The sequence below is a fragment of the Mus musculus genome, chromosome 8 (assembly GCF_000001635.26).
Source record: "Mus musculus strain C57BL/6J chromosome 8, GRCm38.p6 C57BL/6J".
Taxonomy (NCBI): Eukaryota; Metazoa; Chordata; class Mammalia; order Rodentia; family Muridae; genus Mus; species Mus musculus.
The window spans coordinates 13,825,372-13,852,372 of record NC_000074.6 but is presented as its reverse complement, the minus strand read 5'-3'; the positions used below and the strand labels follow the sequence as shown (position 1 = coordinate 13,852,372).

The 27,001-nt window shown below is 42.3% G+C and overlaps 1 protein-coding gene across 1 annotated transcript; it reads left to right on the top strand.

Annotated features, from left to right (window-relative positions):
- The first annotated feature begins 13,807 nt into the window (after nucleotides 1-13,807).
- Nucleotides 13,808-17,144, top strand: AF366264 (cDNA sequence AF366264). The gene has a single exon (NM_153093.4). It carries the CDS (start codon nucleotides 14,284-14,286, stop codon nucleotides 15,790-15,792), a length of 1,509 nt encoding a protein of 502 aa, NP_694733.3. The 5' UTR covers nucleotides 13,808-14,283; the 3' UTR covers nucleotides 15,793-17,144.
- Nucleotides 17,145-27,001: the final 9,857 nt, after the last annotated feature.

Genomic DNA, 27,001 nt, shown 5'->3' with positions numbered 1-27,001 from the left:
AAGGTGAGTCAGTGGGGTAGGTGGGTCCCTCTGGTGCCTCCTGAGGAGGTTAAGACCTGTGAAGTCTCAATGATTGACAGCTGGTGAAGAAAGAGAGCCACATCTACCCGTTGACATTAGCACACAAGGCATGGACAGAACTCTTTTTACATCTGCATTCCAATGGCCACAGACTCAAAATAATTCTCCCAAATTGGCCTGCAAGCATGCCTTCTATTGTCCTTCATTATTCTTGCAACTTTCTCTAGCTATCCCGGTGGAGTCACAGCTCTGCCACTCTACTGAAACCACCATGCTTTCTGGGATGTGAGCGAGCCTCCCGTGTCAGCCAGCACTGTGCACACTTAAGCATTCATGCCTCATCCAGACCAAGAGCCTCACCTTTGTTCAGCTTCTGCTGTAAGACTCCAGGGAGCCTTAGCTTACCAGAGACCCTTGAGTAAACCATGTGGAGTCTAGATGGATGCAAAAAAGCAAGAGGAATTTATTGTTCCAGTGCACAGGGGTCATCCCAGACCCAAAGGAGAGGTGCCGATCCCCAGTGCCCATTCAGTGAGTTTTTATATTCCAAGGGCAGAATAAAGCATCAGCAACTTTTCCTCTACTTTCAACCTGTGATTTAAACAGAGCCTCCCAATAGCAAAGTCACCTGGAATTCCTACCTGGCTCTGTGCTCTTCTGGTCTGGTCTGTATCTTCAGCACACTGCTCTCCACTCTCTGGTATCATCCTCCAGGGACCACAGTGCCTACAAGAGCACTGGAAACACACAAAAGGAAGGCCCTGTTAGGAGAAATCTGCAGGACCCATGCTGGTCTGTGCTGGCACAGGCCTCCAGGCTGATTCTTCCAGAGTAATCCATTGCTCCATTCACACACCCTTTTCTAGCACCCTTGCCCAGCCTCAGGACACTGTCTTCTGCTGTCAGCATGTAGTTTAACTTTGAAGGACTCTACTTAGGAGGGAAGACAGGATTGGATTTTTCTCTAAGACAGTAGCTACATCGCCACTAAACCCCTGAGCATGGATGCTAGTAATTTGTTGAGGTAAGAGGACAGTCTTAAAAGTACAAAATAACCATGGGCTTTCCCACCTACACACCAGTTCCTGAATAAACACTTGGAGGCTTATTATTAATGTAAAAGGCCTAGGCCACAACTTAGGCTTGTTTCCTGTCTAGCTTGTAACATATTTAACCCACTTAAACTATACTATGTCTGCCAAGAGGCAAATTACCTCTCCTTGATTTCCTGTGTCAATCTTCCTTGGAGTTTGTCCAGAGTAAATCTCCTACCTCTGACTATCTCCTGTAGTTCCAATCCCTCTACTGGAACTCCCCACCCCCACGCCCATCCTGGCCTCTGCTGATAAGTTTAACTCCCGGCACACAGGGTGACTAACAGCAGCTCTAATCTCAGCTCCACATATACATCACCTCTGTCCTCCATGGCTACTTTTACTCACATGCATTTGAGAAAGTTGCATCTCCGACATTTATAGTAACACCACCTGTGGAGAGCCGTGCTGCAAGCAATCGCGACCCGCAAGCAATCACCATTATAAGATGGTGCTGGCTTCCGCTGTGCCTAACTAGTAAACAAGCCTTGTACACAGGTGCGAGAGTGAACTCACGCCTAGTCACTGCCCATCTCGGGGCGTAGTAATGGAGTGATGGGCGAGCAATGAATCAGGTGCTGAAACGTCATGCTGCGGGCTATATAAGCAGCGCCATTTTCCGGGTTCGGGGTCTTCCTGAGAAGTAAGCAATAAAGCTTTGCCGCAGAAGATTCCGGTTGTCCTGAGTGTGTTCTTGCCGGCGGGGACAAAAGCTCAGGCAATAAGTAGCACCGAAGACCCGGGAACTACCATCACACTGGCGCAAGGGAGATCCCTCGTTCGCGGGGCGGAACCAGAACTGTGGGACACATAAGGCTCTGCAAGATACGTACAGTCTTGAAATGTCTCCAGAGTTAGACACCCTTTTGATTGGTTTCACTGCGATTATTCCTTCCCTTTTGGTTTCGTTTTGCTTCCACCGCTGGAATTGCTGACTGGTTCTCAGTCGAGGTCAGGCCTGGACAGCGACCAGTATTGCTGACTGGTTCTCAGTCCTGGACAGCGACCAGTATGGGAATCTCCCACTCTGTAGTAACGGCTTTACGGTCGGTCCTGAAGCAGTGTGGCCTGAAAATCATCACTAAAACTATAGAGGGATTTGTCAGGGAGATAGACCGTGTGGCACCATGGTATAACCTGCCTCATAAGTCATCAACACTTCTCAGGGGTACATGCTGTCTATGCTTGGTTTATCTAACTTGTATTAGGGACTACTTTCAGTGTACATACAAATGTTCATGCATCAGAAGCCAGTTTCCTTTAACAGTACGTTCAATTTTGGTGAGCTAATAAACACTTCAACTTAAATAATGGCATTGTTAAGGATCAAATTCCACTATTAGTTTTGTTAACACCACTGGCACACATACTGCACATGTATATATGTATTATCCTAAAATAAACTCCTCTCAGAATTTCTTTACTTTTTACTATACACCAACTAGTTCATATTTTAGTTTTTTTTTTTACAAAGAAAATGCTAAGAAAATTATCATCACATAATTCCAGATTTCTTTACACATAAGATGGAATGGTCCAGCAGCTATGTCCACTGTCACAGACTTTAGTTCCGTTCAATTGATATGTCACCTCATGGGACAAACTGAAAGGAGATCTAGTTAGGGAACAGCAGAACAGCAAACTTAAAGCAGGGATCATGCCGTTCTGGAAATTGGTGAGATCGTGCTTAACAGACAAAGATTGTCAGCAAATGGTAGAAGCGGGGCAGAATGTTTTGGATGAAATTCAAGACAGTCTATTAGAGGCAGAGCAGGGAGAGAGAGTAAGAGTTGAGACGAAACAAGGTGCACTGAAGAAGGCCTTTCCATGGACCTTGAGCCCGAGGAAAAGAGAAATTAGGGAAAGAATGCCCTGGGTGAGTTTAGAAAAGGAGAAAAGAGAAAAACAAAAGATAATATAAAATATAAAGATACAAAAGATAATATAAAATATAAAGATACAAAGGATAATATAAATTAAGTCAATTTACCCTCCTCTCGAGGACTTTGACTAAAGAGGCAGCCTTCATTAAAGTTTTAAAGATAGCTCTCAGGGCCACTGTGCCTCCTCTCCATTCTCTGGAAGTATTCCCAGAAGAAGGAGGTAAGGAAGTAGAGTCTGAACATGAGAGAGAGAAAATAAGTTTTAGAAAAGCAGTTATCCCCTGTTTGGGATCTTTTAGCAAAAAAAGAGGAAAAAAATGAAAATAAGCTATTTCAGAGCTCTCCTGGGAACAGAAGGAAAATGGGAGACGTCCTACTTCCTCTCTGGCTCCTATGGAGATATTCTTAGCTCTGGTTAGGATATCTGTGTCCCTTTGAGACACCAAGTTCTATTCCCTCTCTGTCCATTGTCTGTTTTTGGTGCACCACAACAAATTGTCCATATGTCTGTCAATTCATGTTTGTTTTTGTTTGGTTGTTTGAATGATTATTGTTCTGTGTTTCATGTTAAAAAATATAAATGGTTAAAACATCTGCTGGCTGTCCATCCTTTAACTTGTTTATAAGTTAGCTGCACTGTGGCTGGGAGTCAAGTACAGCTGAAAAAGCCCTGCTGAGGGCCGATTACAAATGGAGCACTTAAAGGGGCAGACAGCCTTTTGCTTGTAACAGAAAGTTAGCTTAATTGGGAACTCAAGGTTGGAGTTTTTCTAAACAACATGAACAAACACAAGAAAACAGGTCTTTAAGGATACTTCAACATAGGGATAATCTTTGAGCCAAGACTCTGGCACTCTGCCAGATTGAAAAAAGTTTGCATTTGGGTTGAGGCTGAGCTCAGAGGTAAGCAGCCTCAGCACGGCTTGTGTGGCACTTCTTAGAGCATTACAGACCTATCCAGATGTTGTTCTAATTAAAATTTAAATTCAAATTTTATAAAAGGTCAATTAGGCTGTGAAATTTATCAATATATTGCGATTTGACTTGCCTACTTTATATAAAGTTATAGTGTACAGAGTTTGCTTACATGTATAAGAGTCTGTTCTTGTTCCAAACAGCCATTAATTTGGTTATTGCAGAATATTGATGTATTTTGAGGCGTGAGCACCCTTTTTATATTCAACATATTAAAGCACATACATCATTACCTGGCTCCTATTCAAGGGAAAAATTCCTAAGCTGAAGTTAGCCACTGGCAAGAAAGACTAAACAGATAAGTCCTAGCTGTTTATTTTGTAAATCTCAATAGTATATATGACTGGGCTGAAAAGCCACCCTAGAAACAAATGTTCTGTTCTTGTTAGTCAGAAACATTCATGACCTACACTTGGCATCAAGGCAACCGACTCCCACAGGCTATGTCCTGGGGAGGACACGGAATGTATATGAAGGCCTCTATCTCAAACCAGTCATTACATAACTAGGAGAATTAAAACTTCTTTAAAAAAACAAAAACAAAAAGGGGGGATAGAGGCTATGACGCCAAAGATGGCTCTATTCCTTATAATATTTACTCTTAATTTCTTAAAATTGGATAATGCTGAAAGATCACCAGCTGAAAGGCACGGACAATGGCCTCAACCACTCAATGAAATGGCCAAGTGGAAGAATGTCCTTGATAATAAATGGTATGGCCCGGATCCTATCTTAATCAGATCCTGGGGAGCTATTTGTGCTTTTTCCTCAGGGTGAAGAAAATCCACTTTGGGTTCCGACGCGACTGACAAGGACCGTGAAAGAGCAAGATGAATCTCAAGATGATCCTGTTATTCTTACTCCTGGTGATTGAGACAGGGATAAGTATACCTTTGTGGGCCATAATAAGATCATGGCCGGTACCTTTACCAGTACATTCCAATTCTTCTACCTTGCCTTTGTTTTTGACAACTGAATATTTTTAAAGAAAAAGATTATCTCTAATTGGACAGATTTCATTAGCCAAAATAAAGTGAGCCCTGGAGTGTTATTTAATGCTTTAACGCAAGTTGCTCAAGGAGCACAGTCAGGCTCAAGTGATGTTGAAAATAATGTAACTTTACCTATAAACATCTCCACGATTATGATAAAGGGAAATGCGACTATTCCCAAAAGATCACGATGGCCTGTTGACAATGTTACTGCTATACACAGCATGCCTTGGTGTCATCCGGACCTTGCATTTCCTATAGTTTTTTCACCTTGTCAATCAAAAAATTTTTCCTCGGAAAGAAATAGCAAAGGGTTTTGTTTTGTCACCTCCATTGGATTTTGCTGTAATGAATGATAAAGGAGATGCTACAGAAAAAGAAAATATTTGGCCATATTACCAATGGATTCTAAGTAATGAGGCAGGTGCTAGTGCCCAGCTGAAGGGAGGGCTGATGATTTTGAATCAGCGCCTTGACCTGGCGGAGGAACAGATAGGCATCCTATACCAGATGGCCCAGTTGGGTTGTGAAAGAAAGTTGGGCGCTCTGTGTATTACCAGTGTCCAATATGAAAATTTTACTTATGCAGCTAATCTGTCTAGACAGCTTTCCTTGTATCTTGCAGGAAATTGGTCCGAGGGATTCGATGAGACTCTTGAGGCCCTGAGGGTGGCAGTTTTAAAGATCAACTCAACGTGACTGGACCTGTCATTGACAGAGGGCCTCTCCTCCTGAATTTCATCTGCAATGAAAATTTTTATTATCTTAAGGAATGGGTGGGGGTGGGTTTATTTGGTGTTGCCACCTGCTGTGGACTTGTGTTCATGCTCTGGTTGGTTTGCAAGCTCAGAACCCAACGAACACGTGACAAGATTGTGATAGCTCAAGCACTTGCTGCCATCGAGCAAGGGGCCTCCCCCGAAATCTGGCTATCTATGCTTAAGAATTAGTTAACATTGGTGGCTAGCCTCTTTTGTAGAGTTCTCCCTAGGTCATTTAGTAGTTACTATCACATAGCACTGTGGTATCCAGGGACGGGCAACTTTCCTCATGCACAGATCAACCTAAGACACGGGGCCTGGTGGCGATAGGGTTACCCTATGACAGGAAAGGCTGTGACATTAGAGGAATGACCTAAGACAGGAGCCGCAGTGGATGGGCATGATTACACAGACCTAGTCCAGCCTCATTTTAATAAAACAAAAAGGGGGAGATGTGGAGAGCCATGCCGCGAACAATCGCGAGCCATGAGCAATCACCATTATAAGATGGCGCTGGCCTCTGCTGTGCCTAACTAGTAAACAAGCTTTGTACGCAGGTGCGAGAGTGAACTCACGCCTAGTCACTGCCCATCTCGGGGAGTAGTAATGGAGTGATGGGCGAGCAACGAATCAGGTGCTGAAACGTCATGCTGCGGGCTATATAAGCAGCGCCATTTTCCGGGTTCGGGGTCTTCCTGAGAAGTAAGCAATAAAGCTTTGCCACAGAAGATTCCGGTTGTCCTGAGTGTGTTCTTGCCGGCGGGGACAAAAGCTTGGGATAACCACCTTTGGCTGTCTATAGAATTCCACAAAGGAATCTGATGGAGAGTACAAGCCATGAGACTCAGAAGACAAAACCCATACCCTAATATCAATAATTGTAACCAAGATTTCTTTATGGTGTGCTCTAGAGATAATCTCTTGTGTACTGTCTGGAGGTAATATATGTCAATTAAAAGATGCTGCTGTGAGTCTCATCAGCCATTGCCTAACTCTGTGATAACGGTAGACCAAGTTATCACAATCATAGAAAGATAACAACTGTATCAATTAAATAAATTCTTAATTTTTCCCATGTCAGAAGGTGATAGACAATTATTTTTGGTTATAGGCTGACTTCTTTTTTTCTTCTTTTCTTAGATATTTACATTTCAAATGCTATCCCCAAAGCCCCCTATACCCTCCCCCCGCCCTGCTCTCCAACCCACCCACTCCTGCTTCCTGACCTTGGCATTCCCCTGTACTGGGGCATATGATCTTTGCAAAACCAAGGACCTCTCCTCCCATTGATGGCTGACTAGGCCATCCTCTGCTACGTATGCAACTAGACATACAGCTCTGGGGGTACTGGTTAGTTCATATTGTTGTTCCACCTATAGGGTTGCCAACCCCTTTAGCTCTTTGGGTACTTTCTCTAGCTCCTTCATTAGGGGCCCTGTATTCCATCCAATAGATGACTGTGAACATCCACTTCTGTATTTGACAAGCACTGACATAACCTCACAAGAGATAGCTATATCAGGGTTCTTTCAGCAAAATCTTGCCGGCATATGCAATAGTGTCTGGGTTTGGTGGTTGTATATGGGATGGATCTCCGGGTGGGGCAGTCTCTGGATGGTCCTTCCTTCCTTCTCATCTCCGAACTTTGTCTCTGTAACTCCTTCCATGGGTATTTTGTTCCCCATTCTAAGAAGGAGCAAGTATCCACACTCTGGTCTTCCTTCTTCTTGAGTTTCATGTGTTTTGCAAATTGTATCTTGGATATTCTAAGTTTCTGGGCTAATATCCACTTATCAGTGAGTGCATGTATAGGCTGACTTCTAATTTCCCCAGGTCTCTAATAGAAGGCAAATGTTGTACAAAGCACTCAAATTATTCCTTAAGTGGAGCTCATATTTACCTTCAGTATAGTTTAGAAACCAAGAAGCTGAACAACCTCCTGTTTCAGGATCTTCATAATTATTTGTGATCCCATAGTTAAGAGGTGATTGGAAAAGGGAAAGTTATTTGAATCCTAGTTATTCATCTGCTGCATTTTCTATTTATGTATTTATTTATGTACAGATATAATCTCAGTACTTAGCCCAGACTGGCATGGAATTTTTCTATGTAAACCTCAAATGGTGGTTAAAAGAAAATTGGGCATTTAATGTACAAGTTTGTATCTAGATCTTTGTCTCTGCCTGCATAAAAATCGACTCCAAATAGACTGAAGACCTTAAAGAAGATCTGATACTCTAAAATTGATATTAGAAAAGTAGGGAAAACAAACTAAGGTCGAAGCATAAGTTAGCATTTGTGAACTGAACTGTATTTTTCCAGGAAATATGGCAAACCATTGATAATTGAGTTGTCATAAGTGTCACCATAGGAAACAAGTGTGGACATTATCAAAGGACAAAATAATTCTCCAGCATTTGAAATGGAAACCCTAGCACAGTGCTGGCAGAGCAAACATGTACACAACCATCATAAGACCTAGTGTGGAGATTCCTCAAAATGTGAAAGCATGTCTCCGGCGAGGCTCTGCCAGTGCCTGGAAAATACAGAAGTGGATGCTCACAGTCATCCATTGGATGGAGCATAAGGTCCCCTAATGAAGGAGCCAGAGAAATACTCAGGGAGCTGAAGGGGACTGAAGCCCCATAGCAGGAACATCAATATGAACTATCCAGTACCCTCAGAGCTCCTTGGAACTATACCACCAATCAAAGAAAACACATGGTAGAACTTGTGGCTCTCGCTATATTTGTAATAGAGGATGGCCTAGTTGGTCATCAATGAGAGGAGAGGCCCTTGGTCCTGCAAAGGCTCTATGCCCCAATATAGGGGAAAGCCAGGACCAGGAATGGGAGTGGGTGGGTTGGGGAGCAGGGGAAGGGAGGAGGAGATAGGGGATTTTTGGAGGGGAAACTAGGAAAGGGATAACATTTGAAATGTAAATATAGGAAATACCTAATAAGAAAGAAAGAAAGAAGGAAGGAAAGAAAGAAAGAAAAGAAAGAAAAGAAAGGCAAGCTCTGGAGTCAGCCAGTGTGCAGAGAACTGATACTGAACAGCACACAATTCCTCACAACACCAAGAGGATCTGCCAGATGGCACATGCTGGCTGCGCCTCTTCAGGAAGAGACACAAGCTTGTTTAGAGTTTCTTCCAACAGTGATTTGGTTGCAGGAAGCCAGGGCTCCTGTCATCTTGGAAGCCTCTCCATCTCTAGTTCACATGGCAGCACAAAGCATCCCTTCTGCCCTGAAGAAAGCTCTGCCATCTCAACAGGATATGAATGGCTGGGCAGAAATACAAGCTGTGGGTTACCCAGATTTCAGGCTACAAAAACACTGTTTTGTGAACAGAAGTCAGGGCCCTGGTGAACATCTCCATACCCAATTATAAAGAGATTTTTGAAGACACTGAGATAGAACAACTGCAGAGGGAATGAGAACTCATATGAATTGATCCAAACTGAGTCCTTTAACAAGGTGGCTACCCTACCTCCACATGTCTATGGAGGAAGAATGTATTTGGGCTTTCAAATCCAGGAGGTGCAACTGTCACAAAAGTACCAAGGATTCTGAGCAGGAGGGTCAGAAGTTGTTAGCCAGCCTAGGCTACATAGCAAGACTTTGTCTCATAAAAAATAAAGGAGAGAATTGTGCTTAACTTGAGTAGACTTGGAAGACATTAGGCTAAGAAAATAATCTACAAAACAGAGACCAATATTGCCTAATTAAAGCCTAAAACACAAATCTCCACTACTGATAAACAATAACATGATGGAGAGATGTTTGCAGGATGCATTCTAGGCAGTATGTAGGAGGAAGAGGGCAAATATGTAATGCACAGGATGAAGACCACAGTGCATCATGAAGATTAGTGTGCTCTCACTGCTGGAAAAATGGTGCTTTTGGAAGACAGACATGTTAGCTTGTTCCAGTATCCAGACGTTTATATAGATATAAAATAAGACACTATAACACACAGTTCAAACACAAAAAGTTTACTGTAGATAAAAAAATAGTCTGTGTATTCCGAGTTGTTTAAACCATACAATTTGTGTCCAGGTTCCAGCATATGATACTCTTGGTGACACTTCTGCCTAAGCAGATCTTAAACCCAGATCTCTGTGGATATCCTCGATGGTTGATATTCACTCGGACACACAATGCCTAAAATCAGAAATCATTCACCCTTCAGTATCCAGGACCTTTTAAAAATTATTATTAGATATTTTCTTCATTTACATTTCAAATGCTATACCCAAAGCCCCCTATACCTACCCCCAGCCCTGCTCCCCAACCTACCCACCCCCACTTCCCAGCCCTGGCATTCCCCTGTACTGGGGCATACGATCTTCACAAGACCAAAGGCCTCTTCTCCTATTGATAGCAGACTAGGCCATCCTCTGCTACATATGCAACTGGAGACACAGCTTTCAGGGGTACTGGTTAGTTCATATTGTTGTTTCTCCTATAGGGTTGCCGACCTCTTTAGGTCCTTGGGTACTTTTTCTAGCTCCTTCATTAGGTGCCCTGTGTTCCATCCAATAGATGACTGTGAGCATCCACTTCTGTATTTGCCAGGCATTGGCATAGACTCATAAGAGAGAGCTATATCAGGATCCTGTAAGCAAAATCTTTCTGACATATGCAATAGTGTCTGGATTTGGTGGTTGTATATGAATCTATAGGTGGGGCAGTCTCTGGATAGTCCTTCCAGGACCCCTTTTAAAGGCCATCTTCATGGTTCATTTCTGTAGGTATTGGTTGATGCCACTGCTTTAGAAGGGACCCAATAAAAGGGATTCCCCCTCTCCACTGTACAATGACTGTCAGTGTTGTATATATCTGGGGTCTGGATCATGCAAATGACACTGTTTCTTGAGATGTTTAACTTGGGATGTGGTGTCCATGCTTAGGTGACTGAGAGGACAGTACACCAGCTGACACATCTTATCCCATATACACAGCAGTGTACTTGGTGGATGGAAGGGATTTGAGCTGCACCTTACCCTGCTCACTTGACGTCTGCTGGAGAGAGAGGAACTTTGCCCCAGTGAGGAAGTTCCCCAAGTTGCCGCTTATAATCTTCTTGCACAAGGAAGGGTCATGGTAAGGTGCTGGGTGTTCCTGAGATGAGAAAACATTTTCCTTCTCTTCTTGCTCCCAGTCCACCTGACTGCGGATGCCACCTCTGTTTCCAGTGCCACTTCCCTACCAATCAGCAGGACACTCTTCCATCAATGAGACCTGAAAACAGGGGTTTGGTAAGATTACCGAGTGTTAGCCAATCATGCCTTCCCCATGGCATGAGCAAGGAAGCATAACCTGTGTGGCCGTCTTCAGTCTACTGTGCTAGGGCTTGGCGGGCACCTCCTGCACTGTTCACCATGCAGACGAAACTGTTCTCAGACTTTGTCCCTTGTTGAGTGTGTTCCTAGGAGTCCTTTGGGGCAGCAAGATCAAGGCCAACAAAGGCTGCATAAGAACATCCTGTCTCAAACAAAAAAGTAGACAAATAATAAAGTAGGGGAAAGCCAGGAGCATGCTGATGTGATTCAATAAAACATGCAAATGTAGAAGAAAATCAAACAATGGTTTAAGAAGAAATATCATGATCACTTTCCAGTTCTTCTTAGGACCCAGAGCTGATCGTGTTAGGTTAAAAGGGGAAAATGTTACAGTTGTCTCAAAGAGGGAAAAAACCCTGGACAAATATAAACATCCATTAATAATTTAAACAAAACAAAAACAAAATCTCTCTAGGTAGGATTATAAGGGAAATTTATTGACCTAATAAAACCTACAGTGGGTGGAAAAATAGCCAGAAGATTCATTTCAACATCTGGAAGAAGAGATGAGGACTGTGCTGAGGCTAAGCACCCTTAGAGAGGTGCCAGCCAGAATAGCCAACCAAAGGAACATAAGTCTAAGAACGAGAAACATTATTCTGCAGGGCTTGGACCATGGAAGAGAAGGTACTATGGGTCTGTGGTCCTTCAGAGATTCACCATTCTGACTCAAGTTTGCTTTCAGTAAATAAGAGGCATTTTTATTAAAAGACTGACCGCAGCCAACAAAGAGAAAATTCTCTCCGTAAGGCCCCAGCTATTTCAAGCTAAAGGATTATATAGGCAAAACCTATATAATAACAACTTTGGGAAGCCAAAGTAACTCATATCTTCTCCCAGAACTGGCAAGGCTTGATTTAGTGACATGTCCAGCAGATGCCTCAGACATGCAAGCAAGCAGGCAGCTTGTAAAAAGCGGAACTTAACCATTAGCCTGTGTAATCTTGTGACCCATCACTTTATAGGAATAGCTGAGGCACTGAAATATTTTGCAACATTCAGCAATTTTTTTGAAGAGTATCTCAATTGGTACCAGGAGATGGTCCATCTCAGGCTACCTGACAGGGTTCATTCAAGACAGAGTAATTTCTTCAGGGCTTATGCAACCTAAAAACAATTTTGTTTTTACAAGCCTAGCACAATAAATGTATCCTCTAAACACAATGTTCACTATCACAAAGGCAGCCCTGCTAGGTTATTCAGAGATATAAGACTAATGTGGTAGTTTCAAGTTTTTTTCTTGGTATGGGAACAAATCCCTCCATGGTGTAATTAGAAAGAAGAGAAAGAGGCCTGGTACAAACAAAATGATACCTGAGAAAATAGCAATCACAAGACATTCAAACCTTTTACAGAAAAAAAGTACATTTTTTCCTTACAGTAAAACATTGGTATAGATAAATGTATACATTTTGTTAATATTTTCAGTGGAAAAAAACCAAACATTTTGTGTCTCAACTCTTTTCACACATTTTTTGTAAAAATATTTCCATACCTTTGAGAGTAGATCAAAGAGATGCTCAAAGTGTGTGTGTGTTTGTGTGAAATGGACCAGAGGGTAAAGTGCTTACTGTTTAATCATGGTGGCTGGAGTTCAGATTCCAGGACCCATAGAAAATACCCACCTCTGTAACTACAGCTACAATTGAATTCTGCCTACTGTTTTCTAGGGAGAAGTTCAGGGATTGTGTTATTGCTAGGATTGTAACTGAAGTAGTGATGTATCTTTTTCAATGGATACTATTGACAATGGAGAGATTTTATTTATTCTCTTTGGGATTGAGTCTTGGTGAATTGGTCCCAGGTTCTCAAGTTTCCTCCAATATTGAGACACGGAACCATACCACCCTTAGTTCGCTATGAAAGGAAGCTCATCAGGCAGGAAGGCAACTCAAAAGATCTAAAGATGGTCCCTGAAACTGATCAAATTCATTAGGCTCCTTCTCTGCCAGAGAGCAATAAAAGCTGAGAGTCCCTCTCAGATGAAAGGAAGTTGAGCTGCCAAGAAGACTCTCAAAAGAGCCACCCTCATACCAGCTGTCTGGAAGAAGTTTAGGCCAACTGAGCCACCTGAAAAGGACATTCTCCAGTCCTTTGAGTCTTCTATAGGCTGTGCAGTTTCTCCAAGTTCCCAGCTTTTGTGAGCTGTCACCCATGCTGGGTAGGCTTTGGTGATGCAGCTGTTTTTCAGTCATTTTTGCTCCTGTAAGTAACTCCTCACCCATATTCCTATATGTAACCCCAATAAAACTTATCGGTTCATCAAGTAGGACTTTGGTGGTATGGGCACTTTGGTCTGTCCTGGGTTCCTTATGTAGAGGAGAAACACGTTTTGTCACACAACACTACCTACTAGGTTTTATGACTGTAAAATTCTATTTATTCTTTGCAATTAGCAAGCATATGTGTGTGAGAAGATATTTAGAAGGGCACTTGAATTTCTATAATTGACCATAATGGGACAGTTTCCTAAAAGGCAAATGTACTAGTCAGAACCAGCTGACCTATGCTGAGAGGATTTAGGTAACCCTGTGCTCTGCCGAAGAACTGAGATACGTATCAATACATTCACATTTCCCACTCGGGCAAGGGAGTGCTTTGAAACCCTGGACCACGTTGGGGTTGGGGAGGGCTTCCACCCTCCAAAACCTTTGCTTAGTGTTCTTTCAGGTGACATCACACCCAGCTATGGAATCTTGAAGGCTGTGTCTAGGGGCAACCCTGTGAGTTAAACATCATTGGTGAGCTTGGCTCCGAAGTGTGAGCCGCTGGGTTTAGGCCTGGTGTCTCACTAGTCCTTAACTAGGACGATTAGTCTGACTTGGAAGTTTTCTATATTTAGCTGGTTACAGCACCCAAGAAGGATACTTCCGAGGAAGCATTCTCAGAACTCCTGAGTTTTCCAGAGTGGACCCCTGGTGAACTGCCAATCTCTGACTATTCACCAATAGGTCTCTGATATTGACAGCTTAATTATCTCCATCCTTTGACTGACCCTGACCTGCAAAGTCAACTGTTTATAAAGGAGCCTCATAGGTTTGCGACCTTGGACCAACCATCTACTGGAAGAAGTAATTCTTCGGACATCAGGGTGAACAACCCGAGAGTTTCCACCCAGAGCCAGGTATAAGGTTGCTTTCACTTGGAAATTTGAAAGGCAGTACTATACTGGAGTAAACACCCTCTAAAAAGCAGTCCAAGCCGTTGTCCATGTGGCAACCTAAACTGCCTGGGTTGGAGATGAAGCCCGAAGCTTCAGCAATAGGGCAAACCCGAAAATACCACGATGAAAGTGGGACAGAGATAGAGTCTGAAGCTTTGGGACAAGAGCCAAAAAGGAAATGCCAGGATGGATCAGGGATGGTATTTAAAGAGCCCGGCAAGGCCCAGAAGAAGACTTCTCAGGAGCCTCAAGACCTAGAGCTCCCGAGAGAACAGCCTAGCAAGGGTCAGGTACGGAAACCCCAGGGAAAGACTCCAAAACAACTAAAACCCCTAGAGTTGACCGAAGGACCTCCAGAGCAGGCTGTGACTGGGAGGAAGCCTGCTGATGGTGGCAAGGGTCACAAGCGGCCCTATTCCGTCATGGAAGAAAACGAACAAAGCCCCCAAAAGGAAAAGTACGGAAGGTTGCTTCAACACCTTCAGTGCGACCAAGATGTGAGGTCAGACCAACACAGGCCTCACCCAATCCTTACAAACACCTGGAAGATCAAAGGGGGCGAGTCAGGAGACAGTCATGGATCAGAAAGAATTCAGAGCAATCGAGAACCATCTACTGTTGCTGCTCTAAAAGAATGTCTTTCACCAGAGGGGAGAGAGAAGTGCTGTTCTGAGGAGAAATGTGTTACAGAGAAGAAAGGTTGTGTAAAGGGTGAAGGAAGAAGGGGGAACAGTTTGGAGCCTGATTTACCGGAAACATGGGCTCAGATCATCCTGGATAGTGGCAGAGGCAATAGCTTACTCCCCAACAAGGTGGCTGTACTTGCGGCAGAGAAAAAGCCCATTACAGACCAAGGAAAGGGCAGAAAAATGGATCAAATACTTGATATTTCAGAGGACATGGAGAAGGAAATTGAGAATGCGCTGGGTCCAGGACCCCAAGAGGAAATCCTAAGTTCCAGATTCAAGTTGCAAATCAGCAGAGGAGACATCCAGACGCTGGAGAACGGTCAGTGGCTCAATGATGAGGTCATCAATTTCTACATGAACCTTCTGGTTGAGAGAAATGAAAACCAAGGCTACCCGGCTCTTCATGTCTTTAGCACTTTCTTTTACCCCAAGCTAAAGCATAGTGGTTACAGTTCTGTGAAAAGATGGACTCGTGGCATCAATCTCTTTGAAAAAGAACTCATCTTGGTGCCTATTCACCAGAGGGTACATTGGAGCCTGGTGGTAATCGATTTAAGAAAAAGAAGTATTGTATACCTCGATTCCATGGGACAGACAGGGAAGTCTATCTGTGAGACCATCTTCCAATATTTACAAAATGAGAGCAAGACCCGCAGGAACATTGAGCTGGACCCTTTGGAGTGGAAGCAGTGCAGTGTGACATCAGAGGAGATTCCTCTGCAACTGAATGGGAGTGACTGTGGAGTGTTTACATGTAAATATGCAGATTACATCGCTAGGGACCAGCCTGTGACCTTTTCTCAGCAACACATGCCCACCTTCAGGAAGAGGATGGTCTGGGAAATCCTGCACAGTCAATTACTGTAACAACATCCACCTGGTTGCTATGGTCCCCATTCCTGTTCTTTCCCATCCCTGTTTCTAATATACCTCAGGTAGGATGAGTTGAAGAGATATAAGACAGGTACTGAGCTGTCTCACTGGATGAAGCCCAGTGTTCAATATAGTCCTAACGTGGGATGTGGGACTGATGCCCTAATGCCATCTCTAGGATGCATGCAACTATTGCAAGCTTAGAAACTGCTGCTGCCCAACCCACAGGAAACCACATGTTGAAGAAATCCTGTTTTAATGCTGGATTTAGTCAATCAATTGCTGTTTTTTGTTTGTTTGTTTTGTGGCTTTTGGTTTGTTTTGGTTGTCTATTTGTGTTTTCTTTTTTTGTTGTTTGTTTTTTTATTGTGTCTTTGTTTTTTGTCTTTTGTTTTTAATTGTTTGGATTTTTTTTTGTATTTTTGTTTTATGTTTTTTTGTCTCTGTTTTTGTTTTTGTTGTTTTTGTTTGGGTTTTGTTTTTTGTTCTTTTTGGTTTCGTTTCTGTTTTTGGTTGTTGGTTGTTTTTTGTTTGGGTTTTGGTTTTTGTTTCTTATTCATTTGGGTGTTTTTGTTTTTTGTTTGTGGTTTTGTATTTGGGTTTTTTTTTTTTTTGGTTTGTGTTTTAACAGTTGTATTTTGTTTGTGTTTTTAATTTTGTTGTTTGTTCTTTGTGGTTTTGATTTTGTTTGTTGTTTTTTCTGTTTGTTTGTTGTATTTTGTCTTTTTTGTGTTTTTGTTTGGTTTTGTCTTCCTGGCCCTAACCCACTGACTGTTTTCTTTTCTTCATTTGCAAACCTTGGCCATTGTCAAATTTCAATGCTATAGTCCTTCTTTGAACTATTTCTGAAAGGAATGCTCATCACGGTGCCATTTCCTGTTGAAGATCAGGAGGGACATCAGCAGGAAGAGGCAGAAGCCTTTCGCTAGTGTCTCTAATGACAGAGTTGCATGCTGTTAAATTGAAGCAGGGAATAGTGGTGTGGTGGGGTTTTTTTTTTTGGTTATGTTTTCATATTTTTTAAAAGCTTGAAAATAATATGAGAAATGAAAATGAGTTCCACAGACTGGTGCTATTCTGCACCACCGTACTCTGCTGGACCTCTACAGGATGTAGAACTGCAGCCAAACTACTGACTGGACTCCAGGACCAGTAAGAAAAGCACCATGGTCATTTAAAGACTCATTCTTTCCCAGACCTGCCTTAGTTTTGGAAGTTGATTTGAAGTAACTATAATGGCAAAAGTCCATTTCTATCTCAGGTCTCATTGAATACAAACCCCATCTATTGCTGTATTGAATTTTTTTTAAAAAGTTCCAATTAATTAAAAAATTTTTTCTTGAAAAGTTTTGGCATATGTTAAGATGAAATTGAGATTTTTTTCTCACTAGATTAATATTCCCACTGTGCATAATTGGGTATTTAGTATTTAGGTTTGAAACCCGTAGTTATCTAATAATCTATTTTACATGTGATACTTTGTATTTAACTTTGCTATTCATTATCTTATGGTTGTGTTTATGCAATTTTTACTTAATAAAGTTTAAAGTTATTTAAACATTTCACAAGATCTGGTGTCTCCTGTTTCTTTCATGGCATAGTAATAAAGCCTGGTTTGTGAGGTGACCTGAGAAGCAGGTGTTGAGGGTGTGACTCACCAGCTTCAGCCTTAGAAACATTGTGCACACCAGTGATTGTTACTCTGTTCTGGGCCTCTGCAGTGGAGTTGGAATGTTCCAGAGAGCATCCACTCCTTTATCGTGGGTTGTAGAAAGAGAATATATGTGCAGCTCACTTGAGCAGTGTGCAGGTGAGCTGTAGAGTGGGAGCAATAGAGAAACCTTTTGATGTACATGGGGCTACTTGTCATTGAAGCTACTCTGCATCACTGTAAATGGGAAGTCAGGTAGGTCCACTCCTGACCCCTACCACAGACTGATACACACACTGGAAAAGGAAACAGTATCTTCATAGTTTGGCCCAGATTTAGGGCGAGAAAACCTCTCAATTCTCTTTTGTCTATAGCAGCTTGAGGAGGTATAGAAAAGACAACACAGAGTTGGGGGATGGCTCAGTTGGCCAAGTACTTGCCAGTAAGTGTAAGGAACCAAGTTGCACCCAGGGCCCCATTAAGAGAAGCCATGATGGGTGGCTCTGAGCCAGAAGAGCCCAGGTCCTTTATGGTAGAGTGGTTTTCCATCTGTCTCTTTCCTCCAGCCCAACTCCTCCCTTGGGAGTATCTTTTTTCCTAATCAGCCATTCTTGCCTTTTCTGCAAGTAGAAATCTGTAATCGATTCCTCGAGGACAGAAGATCCTCGAAATCCCCTGGAAGATCTTTTGAACCTTGCTATCATCCAATATCAGCAGTGTCTATTTTCAAATGCTTAATGTGTATGCTGGAGAGATGGCTGACAAACCTGAAAAGAGGTGGTAGATGGGAGAGTCTAAGTGTTCAGTCATCAGCACCTGCAAAAGGAAGAAAAACAGAGTTTGAAACGGTAATGCATACATATTGAAAGAAGTTTTCTCATTGCCAAACTGGTAATTAAAACTACAAACTAAAGTTTTATCAAGAAAAAAATACAATATATCAATAGACATTCCATCTAATATATAAGCACTTAATAACTAAACAAAGTAAGGCTACAAATGGGGGCAGGGCAGTCTCTAGAGAGATGGCTCAGCAATTAAGAACAGTGACTGCTTTTTCAGAGGACATTGGTTAAATTCCCAGCACCCACATGTCACAGCTCTCAGTACCTCTAGTCCCAGGAGATCTGACACCCTCACAAAGACATACATGCAGGCAAAACACAAACCAATGCTCATACAATAAAAATGAATTATAATTAAAAAAGGCTGATCATCTTAATTTATTTAGAAACCAGTCAATTATGAAGAAACCACCAGAATAAATGTATGTCTACACAAAACAGCAAACATGGCAGAGAGTTTTGAGCCAAAAATGAGAAAATTACGAAGACAAAACACAAGAGTGTCTAAAGCTTTATTTCATCCTTGACCAAGGAATCACTGAGAAGAGTGTTGTTCAGTTTCCATGTGAATGTTGGCTTTCTATTATTTATGTTGTTATTGAAGATCAGCCTTAGTCCATGGTGATCTGATACGATGCATGGGATAATTTCAATATTTTTGTATCCGTTGAGTTCTGTTTTGTGACCAATTATATGGTCAATTTTGGAGGAGGTACCATGTGGCGCTGAGAAGACATGTGACCCTTTTGTTTTAGGATAAAATGTTCTCTAGATATCAGTTAGATCCATTTGTCTCATAACTTCTGTTAGTGTCCCTGTGTCTCTGTTTAGTTTCTGTTTCCATCATCTGTCCATTGGTAAGAGTGGGGTGTTGAAGTCTCCCACTATTATTGTGTGAGGTTCAATGTGTTGAGCTTTACTAAAGTTTCTTTAATAAATGTGGCTGCCCTTGTATTTGGAGCATAGATATTCAGAGAAGGCATTTGACAAAATCCAATACCCATTCATGATAAAAGTCTTGGAAAGATCAGGAATTCAAGGCCCATACCTAAGCATAATAAAAGCAATCTACAGCAAACCAGTAGCCAACATCAAACTAAATGGAGAGAAACTCAAAGCAATCCCACTAAAATCAGGTACTAGACAAGGCTGTCCACTTTCTCCCTACCTATTTAATATAGTACTTGATGTTCTAGCCAGAGCAATTAGACAACAAAAGGATATTAAGGGGATACAAATTGGAAAGTAAGAAGTCAAAATATCACTATTTGCAGATGATAGTATATATAAGTGACCCCAAAAATTCCACCAGAGAACTCCTAAACCTGATAAAAAGCTTCAGTGCAGTAGCTGGATGGATATAAAATTAACTCAAACAAGTCAATGGCCTTTCTCTACACAAAGGATAAATGGACTGAGAAAGAAATTAGGAAAACAACACCCTTCACAATAATCATAAATAATATAAAATACCTTGGTGTGACTCTAACTAAGGAAGTAAAAGATCTGTATGATAAGAACATCAAGTCTCTGAAGAAAGAAATTGAAGAAGATCTCAGAAGATGGAAAGATCTCCCATGCTCATAGATCGGCAGGATTGATATAGTAAAAATGGCTATCCTGCCAAAAGCAATCTACAGATTCAATGCAATCCCCATCAAAATTCCAACTCAATTCTTCACTGAGATATAAAGGACAATTTACAAATTCATCTGGAAAAATAAAAAACCTAGGATAGCAAAAAACTATTCTCAACAATAAAAGAACCTCTGGTGGAATCACCATGCCTGACATTAAGCTGTACTACACAGCAATTGTGATAAAAACTGCATGGTACTGGTATAATGACAGACAGGTAGATCAATGGAATAGAACTAAAGACCCAGAAATGAATCCACACAGCTATGGTCACTTGATCTTTGACAAAGGAGCAAAAAACATTCCAGTGGAAAAAAGACAGCATTTTCAACAAATGGTGCTGGCACAACTGGTGGTTATCATGTAGAAGAATGAGAATTGATCCATTCTCATCTCCTTTTACAAAGCTCAAGTCTAAGTGGATCAAAGACCACCACATAAGACCAGAGACACTGAAATTAATAGAGGAGAAAGTAGGGAAAAGTCTCGAAGATATGGGCACAGGGGAAAAATCCCTAAACAGAACAGCAATGGCGTGTGCTGTAAGATCAAGAATTGACAAATGGGACCTCATAAAATTGAAAAGCTTCTGTAAGGCAAAAGACACTGACAATAAGACAAAAAGGCCACCAACAGATTGGGAAAGGATTTTTACCAATCCTAAATCTGATAGGGCACTACTATCCAATATATACAAAGAGCTCAAGAAGCTGGACTCCAGAAATACAAATAACCCCATTAAAATGGGGTTCAGAGCTAAACAAAAAATTCTCAACTGAGGAATACCAAATGGCTGAGAAGCACCTGAAAAAATGTTCAACATCCTTAATCATCAGGGAAATGAAAATCAAAACAACCCTGAGATTCCACCTCACACCAGTCAGTATGGCTAAGACCAAAAATTCAGGTGACAGCAGATGCTGGTGAGGATGTGGAGAAAGAGGAACACTCCTCCACTGCTGGTGGGATTGCAAGCTTGTACAACCACTCTGGAAGTCAGTCTGGAGGTTCCTCAGAAAATTGGACACAATACTACCAGAAGATCCAGCAATACCTCTTCTGGGCATATACCCAGAAGAAGTTCCAACTGGTAATAAAAACAGATGCTCCACTATGTTCATAGCAGCTTTACTTATAATAGCTAGAAGCTGGAAAGAACCCAGATGTCCCTCAACAGAAGAATGGATATAGAAAATGTGATACATTTACACAATGGAGTACTACTCAGCTATTAAAAACAATGAATTTATGAAATTCTTGGACAAATGGATGTATCTGGAGGATATCCTCCTTAGTGAGGTAACGCAATCACAAAAAAGTCATTAGATATGCACTCACTGATAGTAGATATTAGCCCAGAAACATAGAACACCCAAGATACAATTTGCAAAACACAGGAAAATCAAGAAGAGGGAAGACCAATGGGTGGATACTTCATTCCTCCTTAGAATAGGGAACAAAATACCCATGAAAGGAGTTACAGAGACAAAATTTGGAGCTAAGACGAAAGGATGGACTATCCAGAGTCTACCCCACCCGGAGATCCATCCCATAATCAACCACCAAACCTAAACACTATTGCATATGCCAGCAAGATTTTGATGAAGTATAAAGACAGCCTGGTATAGCTGTCTTGTAAGAGGCTATGCCAGTGCCTGGCAAATACAGAAGTGGATGCTCACAGCCATCTATAAGATGGAACACAGGGCCCCCAATGGAGGAGCTAGAGAAAGAACCAAGGAGCTGAAGGGGTCTGCAACCCTATAGGTGGAACAACAATATGACTAACCAGTACCCCCAGAGCTCGTGTCTCTAGCTGCATATGTAGCAGAAGATGGCCTAATCGGCCATCACTAGGAAGAGAAGCCCCTTGGTATTGCAAACTTACAGGGGGAATCCCAGGGCCAAGAAGTGGGAGTGGGTGGGTAGGGGAGCAGGGTGGCAGGGGGTATAGGGAACTTTTGGGATAGCATTTGAAATTTGAAATGTACATAAAGAAAATATCTAATAAAAAAATAATTCACCAAACAAACAAACAAACAAAAAAAGGAGTGTACTGGCTGGTTTTGTGTGTCCACTTGACACAAGCTGGAGTTATCACAGAGAAAGGAGCCTCCCTTGAGAAAATGCCTCTATGAGATCCAGCTGTAAGGCATTTTCTCAATTAGTGATCAAGGGCAGAGGGCCCATTGTGGGTAGTACCATCCCTGGGCTGGTAGCCCTGGGTTCTATAAGAAAGCAAGCTGAGCAAGCCAGGGGAAGCTATCCAGTAAGCAGCATTCCTCCATGGCCTCTGCATCAGCTCCTGCCCTGTGTGAGTTTCTGTCCTGACTTCCTTTGGTGATGACCAGCAATGTAGAAAGTATAAGCTGAAAAAACCCTTTCCTCCCCAACTTGCTTCTTGGTCATGATGTTTTGTGTGGGAATACAAACTGTCTAAGACAAAGAGTGAAGTCAATGACCTGAGTAGAAGCAGCCAGCACAAAAGAACACACATTCTCTCTGTCCTTAACTGTGCATATGATGTGACTAACTGCTTGAATCCCTGCCTTGACTTCCCTGAAATCATGGCCTAGGACTCACAAGTATAAGCCAACTAAATCCTGCCTTCCCCAAGTTGCTCCTGGCCAGTGTGTTTTGTCACTGTATTATAAATGTAACTAGGACAGTCACCAGTAATAGAGAGCCTCCCACTATGTTCTCTCTTTTAAGAGCTACCACCTCAGAGCCAACCATCAGGCTGAATACAGAGAACCTTGTGAGGAAGCTGGCCGAAGGACTGAAGGAGTAGAGGGGGATAGCAACCCCATTGGAAGAACAGCAGAGGCTGGCCTGACCATGCAGTTCTCCCAGAGACTAGACCACCAACCAAGGAGTGTGCCTAAAGGGATATTTGGCTCCAGACACATATGTAGCAGAGGATGGCCTTGCCTGACAGCAGTGGGAGGAGAGGCCCTTGATCTCCAGAGGTTTGATGGCCCAGTACAGTAGGGAGATGCTGGAGTGATGGGGCCAGAGAGTGTGGGGGAGTGGGGAAGCACTCTCATACAGGAAAAAGGGAGGGGTGAGGGCAGATGTGGGATAGGTGGGGGGTGGTAGAGGGGTAACTGGGAAATGGGATATCATTTGAGATGTAAATGAATGGAATGATTAATAATAATAGAAGAAAAAAGAGCTACCACCTCCCAGCATCACTGGCTACAGAGTGAACTAGCTGCCCCATGCACTCTCTTTCAAACACTTTTCTGTACCAGCAAGCATCTTTGTGCTATGAATGAAAGGAAACTTTAGCCCACATATCTAGAAGAGACTGGGAAGACTAATCCTGGCCACTGTTCAGATTGCTGTGGAAATTACGTGCATAGAATGGAGGAGTAGGTGTGGCTAGCCAAGCTTTGATATGTTTCTTAACCTCTGCAGAGACACTAAGGTGTGGCCGATGTAGAGAATACCTATGGTAACCCACAGAAGGAAGGGAAACAATGATCTCAAGTGGAGAAGTAGGTTGTTCTTTCGTTATGCAGGTGAAGTGGGTTGTAAAGTAGGATTTCAGTAAAGGATGTGGGAAGGAGGTGTTTCAGAGCAAAAATTACTACAAAGATGAAAGAGGTGCTCCAAGACAGCGGCATGAATTACAGAGCAAATAATGAACGTTCCTTTGAGCTGAGGTGCTAAGTGCCAGAAAGAATGTAATGAGAAATGCAGACCAGGAGGTCCCTAGAGAGATTCAACCTGTTCCAGGTAACAGAAACCCATTGTACACGCTGAACAGGAAAAAAAAGATCATAACCTCAATAGATATTCTACAAAGTCATAAAATTCAACACCAACAAACATCTCGATCCTGTAATTTCATGGAAAGACTCCCCTCTGATAATTTTTCACTTAAAAATGTATCTTGTCTTATGGGCTTACTAATTGACCATGTGGAGAGATGTCTTAACCGCTCTTCACGTTGGATCATTTTCCTGAAAGGATTAATTGAACTGGAGTATAAATCAGGTCAATAGCTCTATACAGAAAGTGCCTGCAACAGGCTTCATGAGCTGATACAATGTATGCTGTTGACTTTCCTATATGAATTCACTATATGATACAGTGTATGCTGTTGACTTGCCTATATGAATTCACTATATGATACAGTGTATGCTGTTGATTTGCCTATATGAATTCACTATATGTCATTGAGGAAAGAAATAGGAAACATCCTAATATTAAGATATATCTATAGGTTGATTGACTGATTTCTGGATCCTCATACACTTTTCAGTGACACTGAAGAACAGTCCTGGTTCAGGTAATCCAAGCCCTAGAAAATATTCAAATTATGCACATACATTTAAGACTTTCAGTGTTTGCGGGGAGTTTATCTCTCTGTTGATAATTTTTCTTGCATTAATATTAAGCTCGCTTTACAATTCCCTTGAATATAAATACCATAACAGTAGGGGGAGCGGTCTGGCAGAATGAAGGGCAATCTTACCGTTCCTGTATGCCCTAGTGAATATTTCACAAAATCATTACAGGGCAAGCAGATAAAATAGGAGCTAGTTATACAGAGCAGACAAAGAAAGCTGCACTCCATTTCCCTGATCTGGAAGAAAAAAAAAAAAAAAAAGAATGAGCTCAGATTTCTTTGCAAAATGAAGAGCTGAGAGCCAGTAGGGTGTTTTGTTTGTTGCCCTTTAAAGCGGAGCAGACCCCACCCCTACCCCACCCCACCCCTACCCCTACTACCTCCCTGACCCCCACCCTCAGAGAGCACTTTGCCAGTTAGCATCAGAGTTCTGGGTACCATAAAGGAGAGTTTCACTCTCAGCTCACTAATCCACCAATAGAAAGGAACGAAGAATCCAGTTACTGAAACTTGCCTCTTACTTAATGGCCACTTTGTGATACCTCTAAAGGCATCATCATCATTTTTCCTGTGTGTATTTTTAGTATCATTCATTAAACAAGAAAACATGGAAAGTAAGGTAAAGGCCTGGCTGTCTATGTGAGCCAATGCTTCACAGGGGAGGGATGCGTCTGTGCTCAGCAGAGGCAGCGAGCTAAGCGCATGGGACTGAATACACAGTGAATGAAAAGAACAGCCCCTCCACCCCTGCTTTACTGCTGCATGGGCGGGGGTGGGGGGTTCTGGGTGAAGCTGCTTCCCAGAGCTCCCTTTGCTTCATCTTCGTGTTCTGTATCTTCCTCAGCCTTGATTTAACCAGACTGGTAAAGAACAGAGCTACAGACGAGGAGTAGGACCAATTCTGCCTCGTTGTCTATCTAAGACGGCTCTAAGGAAGGCATCAGCATCTCCAGATAAGGGGTGGGGGACGATGCTTCCTCCTCTCTTAGCCTTACTACAGGACCTTGCAGTGCATGGAGCTCTATCTGGTATTCTCTGTGGCTTCTCTTTCTCAAAAGGTCACCCTCCTCCAGCTCTCTACCATTGTCCTCCCTAAGGAAACATGGTTATTAATCCAGTTTCCCTTTCCTCTTCCTCTTCCTCTTCCTTTCTCTCTCTCATATTCATATATATATATATATATATCTGAGGGACAATAAGTCTTTCCCAGGGACAAGTGTCTTAATTAGTTACCCAAAACCAAGAAATATATACACATAGACTCAGTAGATTGTATTTCTCTTCATAGTGTGTGTGTGTGTGTGTGTGTGTGTGTACCAATCAAAACTAAAAATAAGAGTTCATGAATTTGGGGGGAAGGGGGATATGGGATGAGTTGGAGGTAAGAGAGGGAGGGATGGAAATGATGGAAATACAGTGTAGTAAGGCTAAGGGAGGATGAAGATTTATCCCCAACCCCTTATCTGAAGACTCTCATGCCTTCCTTAGAGTCATCCTAGGTAGACAATAAGGCAGAATACCTAAGATCCAAAAAAGGGGGGGGGGGCACGACACACCAACCTCGGCAAACAGTAGAACTCGGGGATGCTTTCACCTCATGGTTCTGGCTTGAGTGTCAAGGATAGAAGAAAGAGGTTATGGAATCTCCCTCCTTGACTAAGGAAAGCTACTGAGGCCAGGTGTGAGGCAGGGGTGTCCCTTCATGGAGGCTCGGAGATGCCAATGTGTGAAGCTATGAAGGCAAAGCCTGGATTGCCTTGGAGACCCGAAGATGTTGGAGATGACAGAGCCATGGGATATCTGCCAAAGAAAGCTGATAACAAGGAGTGGAGCCACCCCAAGAAAAAAGTTGCAGTCAATGATCGATGAAAGAAGTTGGAAACCTGAAGAGCATTTTGACATTAGATGTGGAGATACAGAGTTTGGAGTTTGCTCTGCTGGATTTCAGTCTTGTTTGGGTCCATCATGTCCTCACCAGGTTCCTTTTGCTCCATTTTTGCATGATAATATATATCCCTTGCCATTATATGTTAGAAATACATGCTCTACTTTTTTATATTGATTTTATAGGAGATAACAGTTCTGAGATTGAATGAATCTCAGAAGAGACTTTGAACTTTGGACTTTCAAACATACTTGAGACTGTGATAGACTACGGAGACTTTTGAAGTTGGACTAAATGCATTTTGCATTTTGTTATAGCTCCAAGCCTATGGGGGGCCAGGGAGTAGAGTGTGTGGTTTGAAAAGGCATGGCCCTGATAGACTTATGTGTTTGAGTCATGGTGTCTCTTCACAGCAGCCAAGCCTTAACTAAGTGTCTCCCGTGCCCCCCTCTCTTTGGGTATTGATGGATGGGATCAGCATCTTACTTCTGCTGCCATATTTTTCCTGCCTACTGTCATTTCCTCTGCCATTGTAGACTCTGTTCCTCTGGAACTGTAAGCCAAAATAAGCTCTGTCCAATTATTTATCACAGCAAACAGAAAAGATACTAATATTCTTTCAAACCCAAATATAATATTTCTTATATCCCATAATCAAAAAGCCAATGTGATCATCGATTTGCCTCGGTATGAGGACTACACACAGAGTAAATCCTTGTTCCTTTCTTCATGGTTGTCCCTTCTATTCTGGGTTCCAGGTATGTTCAGTCACCTGCATTGACTAGATCATTTCAGACTGCTGTGGCCACTTACCTACTGTGTCTAAG

What these genes read in the sequence shown, in the direction of transcription:
- AF366264 (NM_153093.4), top strand. Translation starts at nt 14,284, where the DNA reads ATGTGGCAACCTAAACTGCCTGGGTTGGAGATGAAGCCCGAAGCTTCA.